This window comes from Leuciscus leuciscus, assembly GCF_965113295.1.
Source record: "Leuciscus leuciscus genome assembly, chromosome: 6".
Lineage (NCBI taxonomy): Eukaryota > Metazoa > Chordata > Actinopteri > Cypriniformes > Leuciscidae > Leuciscus > Leuciscus leuciscus.
Window position 1 is genome coordinate 48,229,286 of NC_138730.1, and position 20,942 is coordinate 48,250,227.

The 20,942-nt window shown below is 42.9% G+C and overlaps 1 protein-coding gene across 9 annotated transcripts in view; it reads left to right on the plus strand.

Annotated features, from left to right (window-relative positions):
• The window catches only part of LOC309501020 (myomegalin), a 96,402-nt gene that overhangs the window by 38,364 nt on the left and 37,096 nt on the right, over positions 1-20,942 (plus strand). For all 9 annotated transcript variants that reach the window (XM_082172914.1, XM_082172916.1, XM_082172915.1 and 6 more), the window contains 6 exons: positions 3,078-3,215; positions 3,594-3,713; positions 3,946-4,035; positions 8,620-8,799; positions 13,814-13,972; positions 14,338-14,436. In XM_082172914.1, the coding sequence (XP_082029040.1) occupies positions 3,078-3,215; positions 3,594-3,713; positions 3,946-4,035; positions 8,620-8,799; positions 13,814-13,972; positions 14,338-14,436 (786 nt within the window). The remainder of the gene's footprint in view (positions 1-3,077; positions 3,216-3,593; positions 3,714-3,945; positions 4,036-8,619; positions 8,800-13,813; positions 13,973-14,337; positions 14,437-20,942) is intronic.

Below are 20,942 nucleotides of genomic sequence, written 5' to 3' on the forward strand. Positions count from 1 at the left end.
TCCCCCTCTCACACACACACTGAGTGAGCACAGCGCAGGCCACTCCCCTCTCACACACACACTGAGTGAGCACAGCATTGGCCACTCCCCCTCTCACACACACACTGAGTGAGCACAGCGCAGGCCACTCCCCTCTCACACACACACTGAGTGAGCACAGCGCAGGCCACTCCCCCTCTCGCACTGACACTGAGTGAGCACAGCGCAGGCCACTCCCCCCTCACACTGACACTGAGTGAGCACAGCGTTGGCCACTCCCCCTCTCACACACACACTGAGTGAGCACAGCGCAGGCCACTCCCCCTCTCGCACTGACACTGAGTGAGCACAGCGCAGGCCACTCCCCTCTCACACACACACACTGAGTGAGCACAGCGCAGGCCACTCCCCCTCTCACACTGACACTGAGTGAGCACAGCGCAGGCCACTCCCCCTCTCACACACACACTGAGTGAGCACAGCGCAGGCCACTCCCCCTCTCACACACACACTGAGTGAGCACAGCGCAGGCCACTCCCCCTCTCACACACACACTGAGTTAGCACAGTGCAGGCTACTCCCCCTCTCACACACACACACTGAGTGAGCACAGCGCAGGCCACTCCCCTCTCACACACACACTGAGTGAGCACAGCGTTGGCCACTCCCCCTCTCACACACACACTGAGTGAGCACAGCGCAGGCCACTCCCCCTCTCACACACACACTGAGTGAGCACAGCGTTGGCCACTCCCCCTCTCACACTGACACTGAGTGAGCACAGCGTTGGCCACTCCCCCTCTCACACTGACACTGAGTGAGCACAGCGCAGGCCACTCCCCTCTCACACTGACACTGAGTGAGCACAGCGTTGGCCACTCCCCCTCTCGCACTGACACTGAGTGAGCACAGCGTTGGCCACTCCCCCTCTCGCACTGACACTGAGTGAGCACAGCGTTGGCCACTCCCCCTCTCGCACTGACACTGAGTGAGCACAGCGTTGGCCACTCCCCCTCTCACACTGACACTGAGTGAGCACAGCGCAGGCCACTCCCCTCTCACACTGACACTGAGTGAGCACAGCGTTGGCCACTCCCCCTCTCGCACTGACACTGAGTGAGCACAGCGTTGGCCACTCCCCCTCTCACACTGACACTGAGTGAGCACAGCGTTGGCCACTCCCCCTCTCACACTGACACTGAGTGAGCACAGCGCAGGCCACTCCCCTCTCACACTGACACTGAGTGAGCACAGCGTTGGCCACTCCCCCTCTCGCACTGACACTGAGTGAGCACAGCGTTGGCCACTCCCCCTCTCGCACTGACACTGAGTGAGCACAGCGTTGGCCACTCCCCCTCTCGCACTGACACTGAGTGAGCACAGCGTTGGCCACTCCCCCTCTCGCACTGACACTGAGTGAGCACAGCGTTGGCCACTCCCCCTCTCGCACTGACACTGAGTGAGCACAGCGCAGGGCCAGAGGCCACTCCCCCTCTCACACACACACTGTTGTCGTGTAGATGAGCGGACGGAGCGCGTTAAGGGTTTCCTGTGAGAACGGTGTGTGTTAGCGGCCCCTAAGTTAATAACTAATAAGCGTTACAACGGAAGTGAATCAATCAAAACTATCTTTATCTGGACAATAACTTTATTCTAGATCTGCTGTAAAGCCTAAACAATCTCTGTTACTGTAATCTCCTATTATCACTGTAAAGCTGCTGTGAAACATCTATATTGTTAAAGCGCTGTATAAATGAAGATGACTTGACTATAATGAATATATAATACAGTGCATATATTTATCAGAACGCTCCTCTCTAGAGTTATTTCTCTAGCTGAATATGGAGATGTTTATGGTCACTGAATGAAGTGAATGTGATGTTACATGACATTATTCTCACATGATTGACGTCTTTCGGCGTTTGAAACACTGATTGATGGATTACATGAGACACAAATCTTTTTGTGATTATTGGACGGTAGACGCTACTAATGTTTAGTGAAGTTTTGTTCACGCATCAACAGAAAACAGCACAGACTAAAAGGTTTTAGATTAAAGAAACCGGTTAGAATGGAGGAATCCAGAGCTAGTGTCGCTCAGCTGACGTGTTTAACCGCTAATGTCGAGAAGAGACACTGAACACGGAAGAAACGTGCCAGCGGAGAAGCATTAGCTAACAGTTTCGGCTGAACGTTTCCGGTAGCTGATATTTGGGTGCATCCCTAATAAAGACACATTGTAATGTTTGATTTATTTGTCTCGTTGTTTTTGTACAATAAAGAGTTCTGGTAATAAGTCGCTACTTGAGGTTGAAACTTTTGAGAAGCAACAAACCAAAAATAATCATATGCAGTTTGTGTTTGAGGTTTAGCACCTGATCAGCTTATAAATAGGAGCTGAATAAACACAAACTGTTCCTGCTCTACACCAGCGCTGATGAATGAAGCCACTGTCTGAGCCGTACCATCATCAGATCAGAGATGTTTGTGTTCTCTGTCTTTCCTCGCATCTCTCTATGATCCCTCGTTCTCACTGAAGTCTCCGTTAACCCACAGATAACCTGACATTCACAGTTAAATAGGTTAACATGGAGAGCGTGGCAGAACCACTGGCCTAGATCCCTCACAAAGCCCTCGAGGCAAAACACACACACACACACACACACACACACACACACACACACAGAGTGATGTCTGACCTCAATGCATCACAGTTAAAGGACCTCAGATGCGTCAGAATAAACACTCAGATGAATACAGTCCAGAATCATGTACTCACAGATTTTCTAAACAAGGACCTTCGATGCTCTTTTGAATAAATTAAGCAATACTGGTGTGTGTGTGTCTGTGTGTGTGTGTGTGTGTGTGTGTGTGTGTGTGTGTGTGTGTGTGTGTGTGTGTGTGTGTGTGTGTGTGTGTGTGTGTGAATCGGCCGATATCAAAAGCCGATAAAATCAGAGTTTATTTTCCCCAAGAGTTGACACAAGTACAGCAGGTTCCAGCAGTGTAAATCAGGTCTGATGATGTGTTGTTCTGACCGGATGTTGTGTTGTGGGTCAGGGTTAGGTTTCTTCAGGTTTCTTCTCTGGTTTCTTCAGACTCTGATGGAGGAGCAGCAGACGCAGAAGCTTCAGTTCGATCACGGCGCGGGACAGTGTGTCGCTCAACTGCAGAACGCACAGATGCAGGTCGAGGCTCTGCAGACCCAGATCCATCACAGCGAGACCAGCAACAAGGTACAAGAGCTACACAACCCACAAAAAATATTAAAAACATTGATAATAATCACAAGTGTTTCTCAAGCATCAAATCCTCATATTAGAATGATTTCTGAAGGATCATGTGACACTGAAGACTGGAGTAATGATGCTGAAAATTCAGCTTTGATCACAGGAATAAATTACACTTTACTATATATTCACATATAAAACAGATGATTTACACGGGAATAATTTGTATTAATATCTGTGAATCAGTTCAAAACTCTGTTTTAGTGTTCATTCGTTCATGTATATTCACTCTAAAGTGTCTCATGTTCACTTTTTAAAGTGTTTTAGTTTAGCTTTTGTTTGTTTTGTTGACTGCTGGCTCAGATGTTTGTGTTTGTGACTCAGAAACTGCAGGAGAAAGTGTGTGAGATGGAGTCAGAGCTGCTGTCCATCAGACAAGCTGCACAGAACCAGCAGAGAACCATCCAGAACCTCACAGACAGCCTGAGAACGAAAGACACAGAGGTGAACACACACACACACACACACACACACACACACACACACACACACACACACACACACACAAACACACACACACACACACACACACACACACACACACACACACACACACACACACACACACACACACACACACACACTCCCCATCCAGACAAGCCCATATTCATGCTCTCTGTGTGTGTGTGTGTGTGTGTGTGTGTGTGTGTGTGTGTGTGTGTGTGTGTGTGTCTAGACTCAGGAGCTCTACCATGTGATTGAGGACCAGAAAAACACACTGTGTAAACTCACAGAGACACACCAGCAGCAGCTGCAACACACCCAGGTGAGCACAAATACACAGACACACACACAACACAGAGACACACAGATGAGCACACACACACAAACACAGATACAGTGCCTCCTGGAAGTATTCACAGTGATTCAGTTTTTCCACATTTTGTTGTTACAGCCTTAGTCTAAAATGGATTAAATTCATTATTTTTAGAGATGCACCGATTGATCGGCTGGTGACCGGAATTGGCCGATTTTCACGTGATCGGCCGTGACCGGCGACCGGCCGGTCAGTCTGACAAATACCGATTTTATGCCGGTCAAATGCACTCGGGCGCCGCATGATTAACATCGCGCAACATTAGCATCACACGTGCACGCGGAACACACATGTAGGAAACCTTGTGAATTACGTCCGTTCAGACCGCAAGCGCCTATTTTTTTCGGCGTGCATGTTAATCACAACGGGAGCAGGAGCAGCGCGTGAGCGTCAAGCAGGAGCGTCGCGAGCAGTGAAGCGCGTGTTTCGGCGTCGTGTCTATTTGCTGCACTGCTCACGCTCAATTAAAGGGAAAGCACACTTTTGATGGACAAAATAGCCTAAATAGGGTTTCACAAAAAAGTGCCCAAAATGCACAGAATGTGCGTGTTTTAACAAGAACTGGAGTAGGCAATGTCAGAAAAGAAAACGAAGAACAATATTTATAGAAAATTTACCCATTTAAACTTGTTTTATTATTCAGTTTGTACAAGTGATTGCAATAGGCCTGTGTGTGTGTGCTTTGAGAAATATCTTTATACTGCAAGGCTATATTTATTTAATTTTTTATTTATATATTATTTTATCGCCATTCCCTGTTTTCATACAGACGTTTAGTTTGCTAAATACATGTATAAAAAAATTATTGGATATTGAATGTGAAAAGGAAATGGTTTTTCCATAACACTGCACTTTAGATGTGTGTGAATTACCCACACCTGGAGTAATTTATATAGTTCTATTTTATAGCATTTATCTGTTCAAAAAAAAAAGTACTATGCAAATTGTAAAATGTTCTATTACAGAAAAGATATAAAATAAATATTTGTGTGTGCTGTAAAGTGGTCAGAAAAAATGAAATCGGAATCGGCTAAAATCGGTATCGGCAGGTCAAACTTAATGAAAAATCGGAAATCAGAATCGGCCCAGAAAATTGTAATCGGTGCATCTCTAATTATTTTCCTCACAATTCTACCAACAATAGCCCATAATGACAATATGAAAGAAGTTTCTTTGAAATCTTTGCAAATTTATTACAAATAAAAATGAAAAAATCACATGTACAGAAGTATTCACAGCCTTTGCCATGACACCCAAAATTGAGCTCAGGTGCATCTCCATTTTCCATAACTGGATTGGAGTCCACCTGTGGTGACTTCAGCTGATGGACATGATTTGGAAAGGCACACACCTGTCTATATAAGGTCCCATAGTAACAGTGCATGTCAGAGCACAAGCCATGAAGTCCGAGGAATTGTCTGTAGACCTCTGAGACAGGGTTGTGTCGAGGCTCAGATCTGGGGAAGGGTACAGAAACGTTTCTGCAGCGTTGAAGGTCCCCATGAGCACAGTGGCCTCCATCATCCGTAAATGGAAGAAGTGTGGAACCAGCCTCAGTCAGGGAGGAGACCCAGAACCCGATGGTCACTCTGACAGAGCTCCAGCGTTTCTCTGTGGAGAGAGGAGAACCATCTCTGCAGCTCTCCACCAATCAGCAGAAGCCACTCCTCAGTACAAGGCTCATGACAGCCCACCTGGAGTTTGCCAAAAGGCAGCTGAAGGACTCTCAGATCATGAGAAACAACATTCTCTGGTCTGATGAAACAAAGATTGAACTCTTTGGCCTGAATGGCAAGCGTCATGTCTGGAGGAAAGCAGGCACCGCTCATCACCTGGACAATACCATCCCTACAGTGAAAGATGAGGAACTGGGAGATTAGTCAGGATCGAGGGGAAAGATGAGGAACTGGGAGACTAGTCAGGATCGAGGGAAAGATGAGGAACTGGGAGACTAGTCAGGATCAAGTCAAGGCAGGCAAGGCAAGTTTATTTATATAGCACATTTCATACACAATGGCAATTCAAAGTGCTTTACATAGAGGAAATAAAAATAATAAAAAGAAATAAAAATAATTAAAACAGTTTAGAAAAATAAAATGAAATACAGTACAGTACAGTCGGACGAACAGCGGCACAGTGCTCATTCAGTAAATGCATAGCTAAACAGAAGTGTTTTGAGTCTGGATTTGAATGTGACCACTGTAGGAGCACATCTGATCTCTTCTGGAAGCTGGTTCCAGCTGCGGCTGGCATAATAGCTAAAAGCAGACTCGCCATGCTTAGAGTGAACCCTTGGTATTTCTAGCTGATATGATCCTAATGATCTGAGTGATCTGTTGGGTTTATATTCAGTGAGCATATCTGCAATGTATTGAGGTCCTAGGCCATTGAATGATTTATATACCAGTAATAATACTTTGAAATCAATCCTAAATCTAACTGGGAGCCAGTGTAAAGACCTGAGGACTGGTGTGATATGTTCATATTTCTGGTTCTGCTCAGAATCCTAGCGGCAGCGTTCTGTATGAGCTGCAACTGTCTTATGGTCTTTTTGGGAAGGCCAGTGAGGAGTCCATTACAATAATCCACCCTGCTGGTGATGAAAGCATGCACAAGTTTCTCTAAGTCTTGTCTGGAAACAAAGCATCTAATTCTTGCAATATTTTTTAGATGATAGTATGCTGATTTAGTTATTGCTTTGACATGACTACTGAAACTAAGGTCTGACTCTAGTGTCACACCAAGATTCCTGACTTGATGTTTAGTTGTTTGACCCCTAGAGTGAAGGTATGCGTTCACCTTGAAAACTTCATCTTTGTTTCCAAATGCAATGACTTCAGTTTTATCTTTGTTTAACTGAAGAAAGTTTTGGCACATCCAACTGTTGACTTCATCAATGCATTGGCACAGGGAATCAAGGGAAAGATGAGGAACTGGGAGACTCGTCAGGATCGAGGGAAAGATGAGGAACTGGGAGACTAGTTAGGATCGAGGGAAAGATGAGGAACTGGGAGACTCGTCAGGATCGAGGGAAAGATGAAGAACTGGGAGACTTGTCAGGATCGAGGGGAAAGATGAGGAACTGGGAGACTAGTCAGGGTCAAGGGTAAGATGAGGAACTGGAAGACTCGTCAGGATCGAGGGAAAGATGAGGAACCGAGAGACTCGTCAGGATCGAGGGGAAGATGAGGAACCAGGAGACTCGTCAGGATCGAGGGGAAAGATGAGGAACTGGGAGACTCGTCAGGGTCGAGGGAAAGATGAGGAACCGGGAGACTCGTCAGGATCGAGGGAAAGATGAGGAACCGGGAGACTCGTCAGGATCGAGGGAAAGATGAGGAATCGGGAGACTCGTCAGGATCGAGGGAAAGATGAGGAACCGGGAGACTCGTCAGGATCGAGGGAAAGATGAGGAACCGGGAGACTCGTCAGGAACGAGGGAAATATGAGGAACCGGGAGACTCGTCAGGATCGAGGGAAAGATGAGGAACCGGGAGACTCGTCGGGAGACTAGTCAGGAATGAGGGAAAGATGAGGAACCGGGAGACTCGTCAGGAATGAGGGAAAGATGAGGAACCGGGAGACTCGTCAGGAACGAGGGAAAGATGAGGAACCGGGAGACTCGTCAGGATCGAGGGAAAGATGAGGAACCGGGAGACTCGTCAGGAACGAGGGAAAGATGAGGAACTGGGAGACTCGTCAGTAACGAGGGAAAGATGAGGAACCGGGAGACTCGTCAGGATCGAGGGAAAGATGAGGAACCGGGAGACTCGTCAGGAACGAGGGAAAGATGAGGAAATGGAGACTCGTCAGGATATAGGGAAAAATGAATGTACAGAGTCACTCTTGATGAAAACCTGCTCTGGACCTCAGACTGGGGTGACGGTTCATCTTCCAACAGGACAACGACACTCAGCACACAGCCAAGGTAAGCAGTGGCCACGGGACAACTCTGGGAATGTCCTTGAGTGGCCCAGCCAGACCCCAGACTCGAACCCGATTGAGCATCTCTGGAGAGATCTGAAGATGGCTGTGCACCGACGCTCCCCATCCAACCTGATGGAGCTTGAGAGGTTCTGCAAAGAAGAATGGCAGAAACTGCCCCAAAAAACAGGTGTGCCAAGCTTGCAGCATCATACTCAAAAACACTTAAGGCTCTAATTGGTGCCAAAGGTGCTTCAACAGGTATTGAGCAAAGGCTGTGAATACTTATGTACATAAGTACATTTTTCGTTTTTTTATTTTTAATAAATATGGCAAGATTTCAAACAAACTTCTTTCACATTGTCATTATGGAGTATTTTTTGTAGAATTTTGAGGAAAATAATGAATTTAATTCATTTTGAAATAATGTGGAAAAAGTGAAGCTTTTCGGATGCACCGTAAATACAAGTACACACACACACACACACACACACACAGAGCTTTCTGCAGGACTCTCTTCTCCTCTGGTGTTTCTGTCCTCAGGCTCTAGATGATCTAGATCACACACACATACTCACACACACTCAATCGAGCTGTTTCTCTCCTCAGGCTCTAGATGGCGCTTTGGACTCGAGCTCTCTGTTCTCCTGTCAGCTGGAGGCCCGTCACACACACACACACATACTGACCCAGAGACGCCTGGAGGATCTGATGCGCTCGCGAGACCGACTGCAGGACGAGCTGCGGGACGCAGAGGAGCACAGAGAGACCACACACACACACAACCAGGTGAGCATACACACACACACACACACACAACCAGGTGAGCACACGCACAGACACATTTACATTTACATTTAGTCATTTAGCAGATGCTTTTGTCCAAAGCGACTTACAAATTAGGACTAAATTAAGTCATCGTGAAGAGGCAAAAAACAACGCAAGAAGTGCTCAACATAGGAAGTTCAGGCATTGTTCAGAGTAGCATAAGCCCGATAAGCGAGGATTTAAAGGAAAAGGAAAGATTTTTAAGTGTTAAGTGCTCACGGAAGAGATGGGTTTTCAGCTGTCTTCTGAATGTTGCCAGGGATTCTGCGTTCCGGATGACGGTGTGGAGAGCATTCCACCAGCAGGGAACTGTGAATGAGAATGTTCTGGAGTACGGTGTACATTTTAGGACATCCTCAGACCTCAGACATATGAAGACAAGGCATCATGCCTCAGACTAAAAGGCTTCAGTCATTGGACAAAACGGCATCGCGCCTCAGACTGAAAAGCTTCAGGTCTCAGGAAAAACAATGTCAGGTGTCAGGTCTCGTACAATTAGGCATCAGACGAAACAGCCTCAGACAAAAAGGCATCAGACTAAAAGGCATCGGACGAAAAGGACTCAGACTAAAAAGCATCAGACGAAACGGACTCAGACTAAAAGGCATCAGACATAAAGGCCTCGGACGAAACGGACTCAGATGGAGTTTGGAGATTCGCATTGCCCCGCCCCATGTGACATCACATGTACGCGGTTCATAGCTCGAAAGAACGCTTTACTTGATACATTTCTAAAGTCTCTAAGGTTGATTAAAAACAAGAAAAGTGACTATGTGATAATGTTTCCTCTGTGTATGTCTTTTATTTATTTATATTTTATATAATGTGAAGCTTTACATATACTTGATATAATTTAATTCCTGTAGAAGTTATATGTCCTTTATATCCGCTTGTTATCTTATACATATTCAATAAAAGTAAAAGAAAAAAAAAAACGCTTTACGATAGTTTGCCAACATACAAGCTATAGTTGAAATATGTCATCTAACTTTTTAAACGTGCAAATAAAACTCGTGAAATGCATGTTCTCTTCTGCATACAGCATAATTAGTGTAACATTTAATTAAAGCATATATATATAGGCTATATATATTATATGCTTTAATTAAATGTTAAAACATGCACTCGCGAAATGCATGTTCTCTTCAACATAATATATACAGGCCAAAAGTTTGGAAACATTACTATTTTTTATGTTTTTGAAAGAAGTTTCTTCTGCTCATCAAGCCTGCATTTATTTGATCAAAATGTAATATTGTGATATATTATTACAATTTAAAATAATTGGTTTTAAATTTATTATACTTTAAATTATCATTTATTTTGTGATGCAAAGCTGAATTTTCAGCATTATTACTCCAGTCTTCAGTGTCACATGTGACATCCAGTCCATCACATGATCCTTTAGAAATCATTCTAATATTCTGATTTATTATGAGTGTTGGAAACAGTTCTGCTGCCTAATATATTTGATGAATAAAAGGTTAAAAAGAACTGCATTTATAAAAAAAAAATATAAAAAAATCTAATAATATAAATCTTCTGAACAGGGGCGGATCTAGAAAAATATTTATGGTGTGGCGAGAGGGGTGCAGGAATTTTTGAGGGGTGGCAACATATGGCAGACGTATATATACTGAATTTAATCACAGTTAAATTGGCCATAACTTTTAATTCCTTGCTGCCAACTGGGGTGATCCGCCCCTGCTTCTTTACTATCACTTTTGATCAATTTAACACATCCTTGCTGAATAAAAGTATTGATTTATTTCAAAAAAAGAAAGAAAAAAAATTACTGACCCCAAATTACTGACCAGTGTAGGCCTATATTGTTGTTACAAAAGATTTATATATTTAAAATATTTGCTTCTTTTTTTTATTTATTTTTTTACGTTTTATTCATCAAAGTATCCTAAAAAAGTATCACAGGTTATGAAAAAATATTTAGCAGCAGAACTGTTTCCAACTTTGATAATGAATCATCATATTAGAATGATTTCTAAAGGATCATGTGACAGACTGGAGTAATGATCCTGAAAATTCAGCTTTGCATCACAGAAATAAATGATAATTTAAAGTATAATAAATTGAAAACCAATTATTTTAAATTGTAATAATATATCACAATATTACATTTTGTTTCTGTATTTTTGATCAAATAAATGCAGGCTTGATGAGCAGAAGAAACTTCTTTCAAAAACATTCTCTCTGTCCTAGCATGTATCCCATATATCCCAAAAAAAACAAAAAAAAAAATTGTATATGTTTAAAAATCTTTGGCCTGTATATATATATATATATATATATATATATATATATATATATATATATATATAAAAATATATGTATGCTATGTATATATTATATGCTTTAATTAAATGTTAAAACAGTGTTAAAATCACTGCTTAAAATCCCTGCTTTATTGAAATGTTACACTAATTAAGTTGTTTACAGAAGAGAACATGCATTTCGCAAGTTTTATTTGCACATTTAAAAACTTAGATGCCATATTTCAACTAGCTAGTTTGTATGTTGGCAAACTATCATGGAGTTAAAGCATTCTTTCGAGCTATGAACCGCGTACATGTGACGTCATATGGGGCGGGGCAATACGAATCTCCAAACTCCCTCTGAGTCCGTTTCGTCTGATGCCTTTTGGTCTGAGTCCGTTTCGTCCGATGCCTTTTAGTCTGAGTCCGTTTTGTCTGATGCCTTTTAGTCTGAGTCCGTTTCGTCTGATGCCTTTTAGTCTGAGTCCGTTTTGTCTGATGCCTTTTAGTCTGAGTCCGTTTCGTCTGATGCCTTTTTGTCTGATGCCTTTTTGTCCGATGCCTTTTAGTCTGATGCCTTTTTGTCTGATGCCTTTATGTCTGATGCCTTTTTGTCTGAGGCTGTTTCGTCTGATGCCTAATTGTACGAGACCTGACACCTGACATTGTTTTTCCTGAGACCTGAAGCTTTTCAGTCTGAGGCGCGATGCCGTTTTGTCCAATGACTGAAGCCTTTTAGTCTGAGGCATGATGCCTTGTCTTCATATGTCTGAGGTCTGAGGATGTCCTAAAATGTACACCGTACTGGAGAGTGATTTTGTGGCTTTCTGTGATGGAACCATGAGACGTCGCTCGTTGAACGATCGTAGGCTTCTGGTAGGGATGTAGACTCGTAGACGTGAGTGAAAGTAGGAGGAGCTGAGCCTGTGATAGATTTGTAAGCAAGCGTCAGTGCCTTGAACTTGATGCGAGCAGCGAGAGGTAGCCAGTGCAGAGAGAGACACAGACACACACACACACACACACACACACACACACACACACACACACACAGACAGACAGACACACACAGACACAGACACACACACACACACACACACACACACACACACACACACACACACACACACACACACACACACACAGACAGACAGACACACACAGACACAGACACACACACACACACACACACACACACACACACACACACACACACACACACACACACACACACAGACAGACAGACACACACACACACAGACACACACACACACACACACACACACACACACACACACACACACACAGACAGACAGACACACACAGACACACACACACACACACACACACACACACACACACAGACAGACAGACAGACACACACACACACACACACACACACACACACACACACACACACACACACACAGACAGACAGACACACACACACATACAGACACACACACACACACACACACACACACACACACACACACACACACACACACACACACACAGACAGACACACACACACACACACACACACACACACACACACACACACACACACACACACACACACAACACACACACACACACACACACACACACACACACACAGACACACACACACACACAGCCAGGTGAGCACACGCACAGACACACACACACACAGACACACACACACACACAACCAGGTGAGCATACACACACACACACAGCCAGGTGAGCACACGCACAGACACACACACACACACAGACACACACACACACACAACCAGGTGAGCATACACACACACACACACACACACACACACACACACAGCCAGGTGAGCACACGCACAGACACACACACATACACACACACACACACAGCCAGGTGAGCACACGCACAGACACACACACACACAGACACACACACACACAACCAGGTGAGCATACACACACACACACACACACACACACACACACAGCCAGGTGAGCACACGCACAGACACACACACACACACACACACACACACACACACACACACACACACACACAGCCAGGTGAGCACACGCACAGACACACACACATACACACACACACACACACACACACACACACACACACACACACAGCCAGGTGAGCACACGCACAGACACACACACAGTTAAGTGAGCACACTCACAGACACACACAACAAGGTGTGTCATTTACCAGAGTCTCTCGGTACCGGCCGCTCAGAGACGTGTGACGCTGCTCTTAGAAACATGAAGTCTTTCTCATCTGTGTATCCGCTTCTGTAGGGGTTAGGGTAACACACACACACACACGCCAGGCTCCACTCTTCGGGGGGAAGAACTATTCATATGAGAAACTCTGGCATTTGTTTTTCTGAATAGGAACATGTGATCACCTATTTTGAGTTTTTCGGGATCAGTGTTTTCTCAGCATGCTCTGTGTGTCTTGTTGTTCTGTAATAATACATATTGCTCATTCAAGTATATTTTTCTCAGAAGTGTGAAATCCCTATTTGTGATATTTATGAAGTAAACAAAATGAGACCAACCATTCTTATTATATTTTAAACTCTCTCGTTTGCTGATTGGCTAGAGAAGTTGAGATTATAGTTCCAGGACTCCCGTCATGTAGAAGATCACATGCCCTCTGGGTTTATTGTGTACAGATGTTTGAGGCTCTCAGTGTGTGTGTTTCTGTGCAGGATCTGTGTGAGACGCTGGAGCGGCTGCGGTCTGAGCTGCGGGTGAAAGTGTGTGAGCTGAAAGACCGTGAGGCCGAAACACACTCCGACATCAGCGACAGAGACGAGACCATCACACAGCTACAGCAGAGCTTACGCCGCAAACACACACTGCTGCAGGTCACACACACACACACACACACACACACACACACACACACACATACACACTCACTCACACACTGCTGCAGGTCACACACACACATTCACACACACACACACACACACACACACACACACACACACACACACACACACACACACACACACACACACACTCACTCACTCACTGCTGCAGGTCACACACACACACACACACACACACACACACACACACACACACATACACTCACTGCTGCAGGTCACACACACACACACACACACACACACTAACTAACTCACTCACTGCTGCAGGTCACACACACACACACACACACACACACACACACTCAGTCACTGATGCACACTTACTGTGTTTGTTTCAGGAGTATTCAGAGCTGCTGAACTCCAGCGGAGTCTCAGAGAGAGACACACTGCTACACGCGCTCAGGAGTCGCATCCGAGACCGAGACGCCGCTCTGGAGGTGTGTGTGTGTGTGTGTGTGTGTGTGTGTGAAACGGTCGCAGATCTCATGTGTAGCTCCGCCCACTGCCTGATCTTATTGGGCCAAAATCTGAGCTGTATATTTAAAATCAAATATGTTCTGATTGGCTGTGATTTGAATTCATGAGAGCCTGAAGACGCTTAAATAAAGAAACACTTGTGTTACTGTATCATACTGTATCTTTCACACTATCAGTGCGCCTGCTATAACGTCACTGTGATGAGCCGCTATTTTATTAAAGGGATAGTTCACTCAAAAATGAAAATTAGCCCATGATTTACTCTCCCTCAAGCCATCCTAGGTGTATATGACTTTCTTCTTTCAGACGAATACAGTCAGAGTTATATAAAAAAATGTCCTGGCTCTTCCAAGCTTTATAATGGCAGTGAATGGCTGTTTCTGTTTTGAAGTCCATAAAAGTGCATCTATCCATCACAAAAGTGCATCTTTCCATCATAAAAGTGCATCTGTCCATCATAAAAGTGCATCTATCCATCATAAAAGTGCATCTATCCATGATAAAAGTGCATCTATCCATCATAAAAGTGCATCTATCCATCATAAAAGTGCATCTATCCATGATAAAAGTGCATCTATCCATCATAAAAGTGCATCTATCCATCATAAAGTGTATCTATCATCATAAAAGTGCATCTGTCCATCATAAAAGTGCATCTGTCCATCATAAAAGTGCATCTATCCATCATAAAGTGTATCTATCCATCATAAAAGTGCATCTATCCATCATAAAGTGTATCTATCATCATAAAAGTGCATCTGTCCATCATAAAAGTGCATCTGTCCATCATAAAAGTGCATCTATCCATCATAAAGTGCATCTATCCATCATAAAAGTGCATCTATCCATCATAAAGTGTATCTATCATCATAAAAGTGCATCTGTCCATCATAAAAGTGCATCTGTCCATCATAAAAGTGCATCTGTCCATCATAAAAGTGCATCTATCCATCATAAAGTGTATCTATCATCATAAAAGTGCATCTATCCATCATAAAAGTGCATCTATCCATCATAAAAGTGCATCTATCAATGATAAAAGTGCATCTGTCCATCATAAAAGCGCACTACGCTACTTTAATTTGACTTTGTAACATGTTAAATATTAATATATGATGGATATATGCACTTTTATGATGGATAGATGCACTTTTGTGAGTCTATCCATCGCTGCCTGCTGTGAGTGTGTTTGCTTCGGTGCTGTAAGCTCCGTCTTAGCCTCGTATTTCCTTGTTTTGAACCATCATTTACTACAATTTCTAGTTGTTTATACTAAAACTAAATACAGCTTACCCAACATCTCAGATTAACCTGACATAGCTTCCGTTACTACTAGCACAACACGCTAGTAATTCGCTAGCCTGTTAACGCGCCACCCGTGCGCTCAGCTATTTTTATTTATTTATTTTCTCTCACGCCTTTGAGTTTATAAAAGCTCAGGTGAGTAAGAATCACTCAACAAACACGGTGAGTAATGTCTTGTCCTGTTATTATCATGCGTCGCGTCTGAATGCGTTGTTGTTTTTGGAGCTCTATCGATTTGATTTATAATTCTTGATTTTTCTCTTTAAACTCGCTTACAACGAACATTTTCTACTTTTCCTCACTGAGAAGCACTAACGTTACTGCTCAAACCTCATAGTTACAACGCGGACTGTTGAGCAGACGCGTCTCAAGCCTATTAGTGATCCAACGCTGCATACTCTTAAAGGTACGTCCGTGGATCACGGCTGAACGCGTCTTCTCCACACTCACTTACAAACAAACTTTTTTTTTTTTTTTTTTGCCTATCGTGCATCTACTCTACACCCCTACCACTAAAAAAATAAAAAAATAAAATAAAATAAAATAAACGGATTATATCCAAGACTTCAGTCATAAATTAGTATTAATATTGATAGCATCACTGGTAGCTTCGTTGCTAACTCACTGTCCATCTGTTAAAATGGCGAATATATCAGATGTAAGTAGTCTACCTTTTGGTGCAGGTGAGGACACATTTGAGCTGCACGCACTGCAGTCTGAGCTGGAAGCTGTTGAGAAACAGATCCACGACCTTTTATTGAGACAGGCCGAGCTGAGAGACCGGTGTTTGGCTCTTGAAACATCACGTGCCGATGCACACAAATCAGTGTTTAACGTTACTAACCCGCTGACTCCGACCGCGTCTACTCCGTGCGTTCCTCAGCATCGGTCGCAATCAGCCATGGTCTCGTTCACTCCGGCTCCAACACGCCACCACGAAGCCTGGGTGGTTCCGCAGCGGAAGACGCGAGTCAGGTTTAGACCAAGACTTTCTCCGACCCTCCCGGTTTTCGAGTTATCCACACAAAACCGCTTCTCCCCTCTACGCGAAACAGAACGCGATGCTGTGATCATCGGCGATTCCATCGTTCGGCACGTACACGCTACGTTAGGTAAAAGTAAGGTGCACAGTCACTGCTTTCCTGGTGCTCGTGTTTCTGAAATCGCTGCTCGCGTTCCCGAGATCCTGAACGGTGACGAGCGCGTCGGAACTGTGGTCCTGCACGCGGGAGTGAACGACATCAGGCTGCGCCAGACGGAGATTCTGAAGAAAGACTTCAGGAATCTAATCGATACGGTACGCAGCACATCGCCTGAAACAACGATCATTGTGTCAGGACCGCTTCCCACGTACCGACTAGGGCATGAAAAGTTCAGCAGATTATTTGCGCTAAACGAATGGTTAATGTCATGGTGCAATGAGCAGAAACTGCTCTTTGTAAATAATTGGAATCTGTTTTGGGAGCGTCCTAGGCTTTTCCGTGCTGATGGCTTACACCCAAGCAGATTCGGAGCGGATCTTCTGTCAGATAACATCTCCAAAATGTTAAATACCCTTTGACTAGTAACCAAAAGTCCAAATCAAAGTCTCTGCTGCACCAATTTAACTGATATAAATACTAGTGTAGAACATTGCATAGAAACCGTGTCTATTCCTCGTTTAGTGAGATCAAATAATAAATCTACTGCAGGATCTAGGAAAAATCTAATTGTTATTAAAACAGAAAATGTTGCTATTGGTAAACAAAAACTATTTCTAAAGCTAGGTCTTCTAAACATTAGATCACTCACACCTAAGGCAGTTATTGTAAATGAAATAGTCACAGATAATAGCTTCGATGTACTTTGCCTTACTGAAACCTGGCTTAAACCAAATGATTATTTCGGTATTAATGAGTCTACTCCTCATGGATATTGTTATAAGCATGAGCCCCGTCTGATTGGTCGTGGCGGAGGTGTTGCAACCATTTATAGAGATATTCTAAATGTTACTCAGAAAACGGGTTATAAGTTTATTTCATTTGAAGTACTTGTACTAAATGTTACGCTCTTAGATGTTAGAAAAACATCCCTATTATCTCTAGCCTTGGCTACCGTATATAGACCGCCAGGGCCTTACGCTGATTTCCTAAAAGAGTTTGCAGATTTTCTCTCAGACCTATTAGTCAATGTCGATAAAGCATTAATTGTTGGAGATTTTAACATACACGTAGATAATCCAAATGATGCGTTAGGAGCTGCGTTTACAGATTTATTAAATTCATTTGGGGTCAAGCAAAACGTCACCGGACCAACACATCGTCTTAATCATACACTCGATTTAATTATATCACATGGAACCGATCCAACCGATATAGATATCATTCCACAAAGTGATGATGTCACTGACCACTACATGGTAACTTGCATATTACGTACTGCTGTAATATGTCATGCGGCGCCGCGTTATCGACCAGGCAGAACAATCCTCCCATCCACCATAGATAATTTCTCAAATTGCTTATCTAATCTGTCTCAGCTGCTGCCTGAACCCAAACAAACAGATGAACTAGAAGAACTAACTAGCACTATGAGCACCATTCTCTCTAGAACATTGGATGTGGTTGCACCTATTAAATTAAAAAAGGTCAGAGAGAAAAATAAAGCACCATGGTATAACAATACTACGCATGTTTTAAAGAGAGAAACCCGTGTTTTAGAGCGTAAATGGAAACAAACTAATTTAGAGGTCTTTAGAATCGCGTGGAAAGACAGTATGTCACGTTATAAAAAGGCCCTAAAAGCGGCCAGGGCTGAGCACCTCCGCAAACTAATAGAAAACAACCAAAACAATCCAAGGTTTTTATTTAACACCGTGGCTAGACTAACAAATAAACAGACGTCACCCGAACAAAATATCCCGTTACAGTTCAGTAGTAATGATTTCATGAACTTCTTCACTGAGAAAATAGAAAGCATCAGAACCACAATTGTAAACGTTCAATCTTCAATCGTGCCTTATAATTCAGCATCAATTATCATCCCGAAAGAACAATTACAGTGCTTTACAACTATAGAACAAAAAGAGTTAAATAAACTTATCACTTCATCTAAAACAACAACATGTTTATTAGATCCTATACCAACTAAACTACTGAAAGAAGTGTTACCTGTAGTGGAAGAGCCTCTCCTCAATATTATTAACTCGTCTTTATCTTTAGGTCATGTTCCAAGAACATTTAAACTGGCAGTTATAAAACCTCTCATTAAGAAACCACAATTAGATCATAATAATCTAGCAAATTATAGACCCATTTCAAATCTTCCATTTATGTCTAAAATATTAGAAAAAGTGGTGTCCGCTCAACTGGGCTCTTTCTTGCAACAAAATGATATCTATGAAAAGTTTCAGTCTGGATTCAGACCGCATCATAGCACTGAAACTGCGCTCGTTAAAATCACAAATGATTTACTTTTAGCTTCTGACCAAGGCTGTATCTCAATACTAGTTTTACTTGATCTTAGTGCTGCGTTCGATACTATAGATCACACAATACTCTTAGATCGACTACAAAATTATACTGGTGTTCAAGGACAAGCACTAAGCTGGTTCAAATCATACCTATCTGACCGCTACCATTTTGTCTATTTAAATGGAGAAAAATCGATCATAACTCCAGTAAACTATGGAGTGCCGCAGGGATCTGTATTAGGCCCTCTGTTATTTTCCATATATATGATGCCACTTGGAAATATTATAAGGAAACATGGAATTAGTTTCCATTAATATGCTGATGACACTCAAATATATATTTCATCACGGCCGGATGAAAACGCAAAATTTTCCAAATTGACAGAGTGTGTTAAAGATCTAAAAGATTGGATGACGCTTAATTTTCTTTTATTAAATCCAGACAAGACAGAGGTAATACTTATCGGTTCAAAAAACCGCCCACAAAACCTCGCACAATACAACTTTAACATCATAGGATGTCCTGTTACTTTATCCTCTACAGTAAAAGACCTGGGTGTTATACTCGATTGCAACCTGTCTTTTGAAAATCATATTTCATATGTTACAAAAACAGCCTTTTTCCACCTTAGAAACATTGCTAAGCTACGTAATATGCTATCAGTTTCTGATGCAGAAAAGTTAGTTCATGCATTCATGACCTCGAGACTGGATTACTGTAATGCTTTATTAGCTGGTTGTCCTGCATCCTCAATAAACAAGCTACAGTTATTCCAAAATGCCGCCGCTAGAGTTCTTACGAGATCAAGAAAATATGATCATATAACACCGATTTTATCATCACTGCATTGGTTACCTATAAAGTTCCGTATTAATTACAAGGTATTGCTACTGACTTATAAAGCCCTAAACGGCTTAGCTCCAGTCTATTTAACGGATCTTCTATCACCCTATAATCCATCGCGCTCTTTAAGATCACTAAATTCAAGGCTTTTGGTCATACCTAGGATATCCAGAACGACCAAAGGAGGGAGAGCATTTTCACATTTGGCTCCAAAACTCTGGAATAGTCTTCCTGATACTGTTCGTTGCTCAGACTCGCTCTCCCAGTTTAAAACTAGATTAAAGTCGCATCTTTTCAGCCAGGCATTCATATAATCCTACAGTTCAAACTACAATCCGGCCTCTAGCTCATAAATGCCAGAGGAGAACTGGCCCCCGACTGAGCCTGGGTTCTCCCAAGGTTTTTTTTTCTCCATTAGGTCACCTGATGGAGTTTTAGGACACCATTAGGTCACTTGATGGAGTTTTTCGGTTCCTTGCCACTGTTGCCTTTGGCTTGCTCAGTTGGGGATATTTTGGGGATATTTAATTTAATTTTATCAATCAATAAATTCCTCTTGAAACAAACTTTGTTGTATTATTTTAATTTAATACTGTGAAGCTGCTTTGATACAATCTGTATTGTGAAAAGCGCAATACAAATAAACTTGACTTGACTTGACTTTTATGATGGAGAGATGCACATTAATGATGGACAGATGCACTTTTATGATGGATAGATGTACTTTTATGATGGACAGATGCACTTTTATGATGGATAGATGCACTTTTATGATGGACAGATGCACTTTTATGATGGATAGATGTACTTTTATGATGGACAGATGCACTTTTATGATGGATAGATGCACTATTTTGATGGATAGA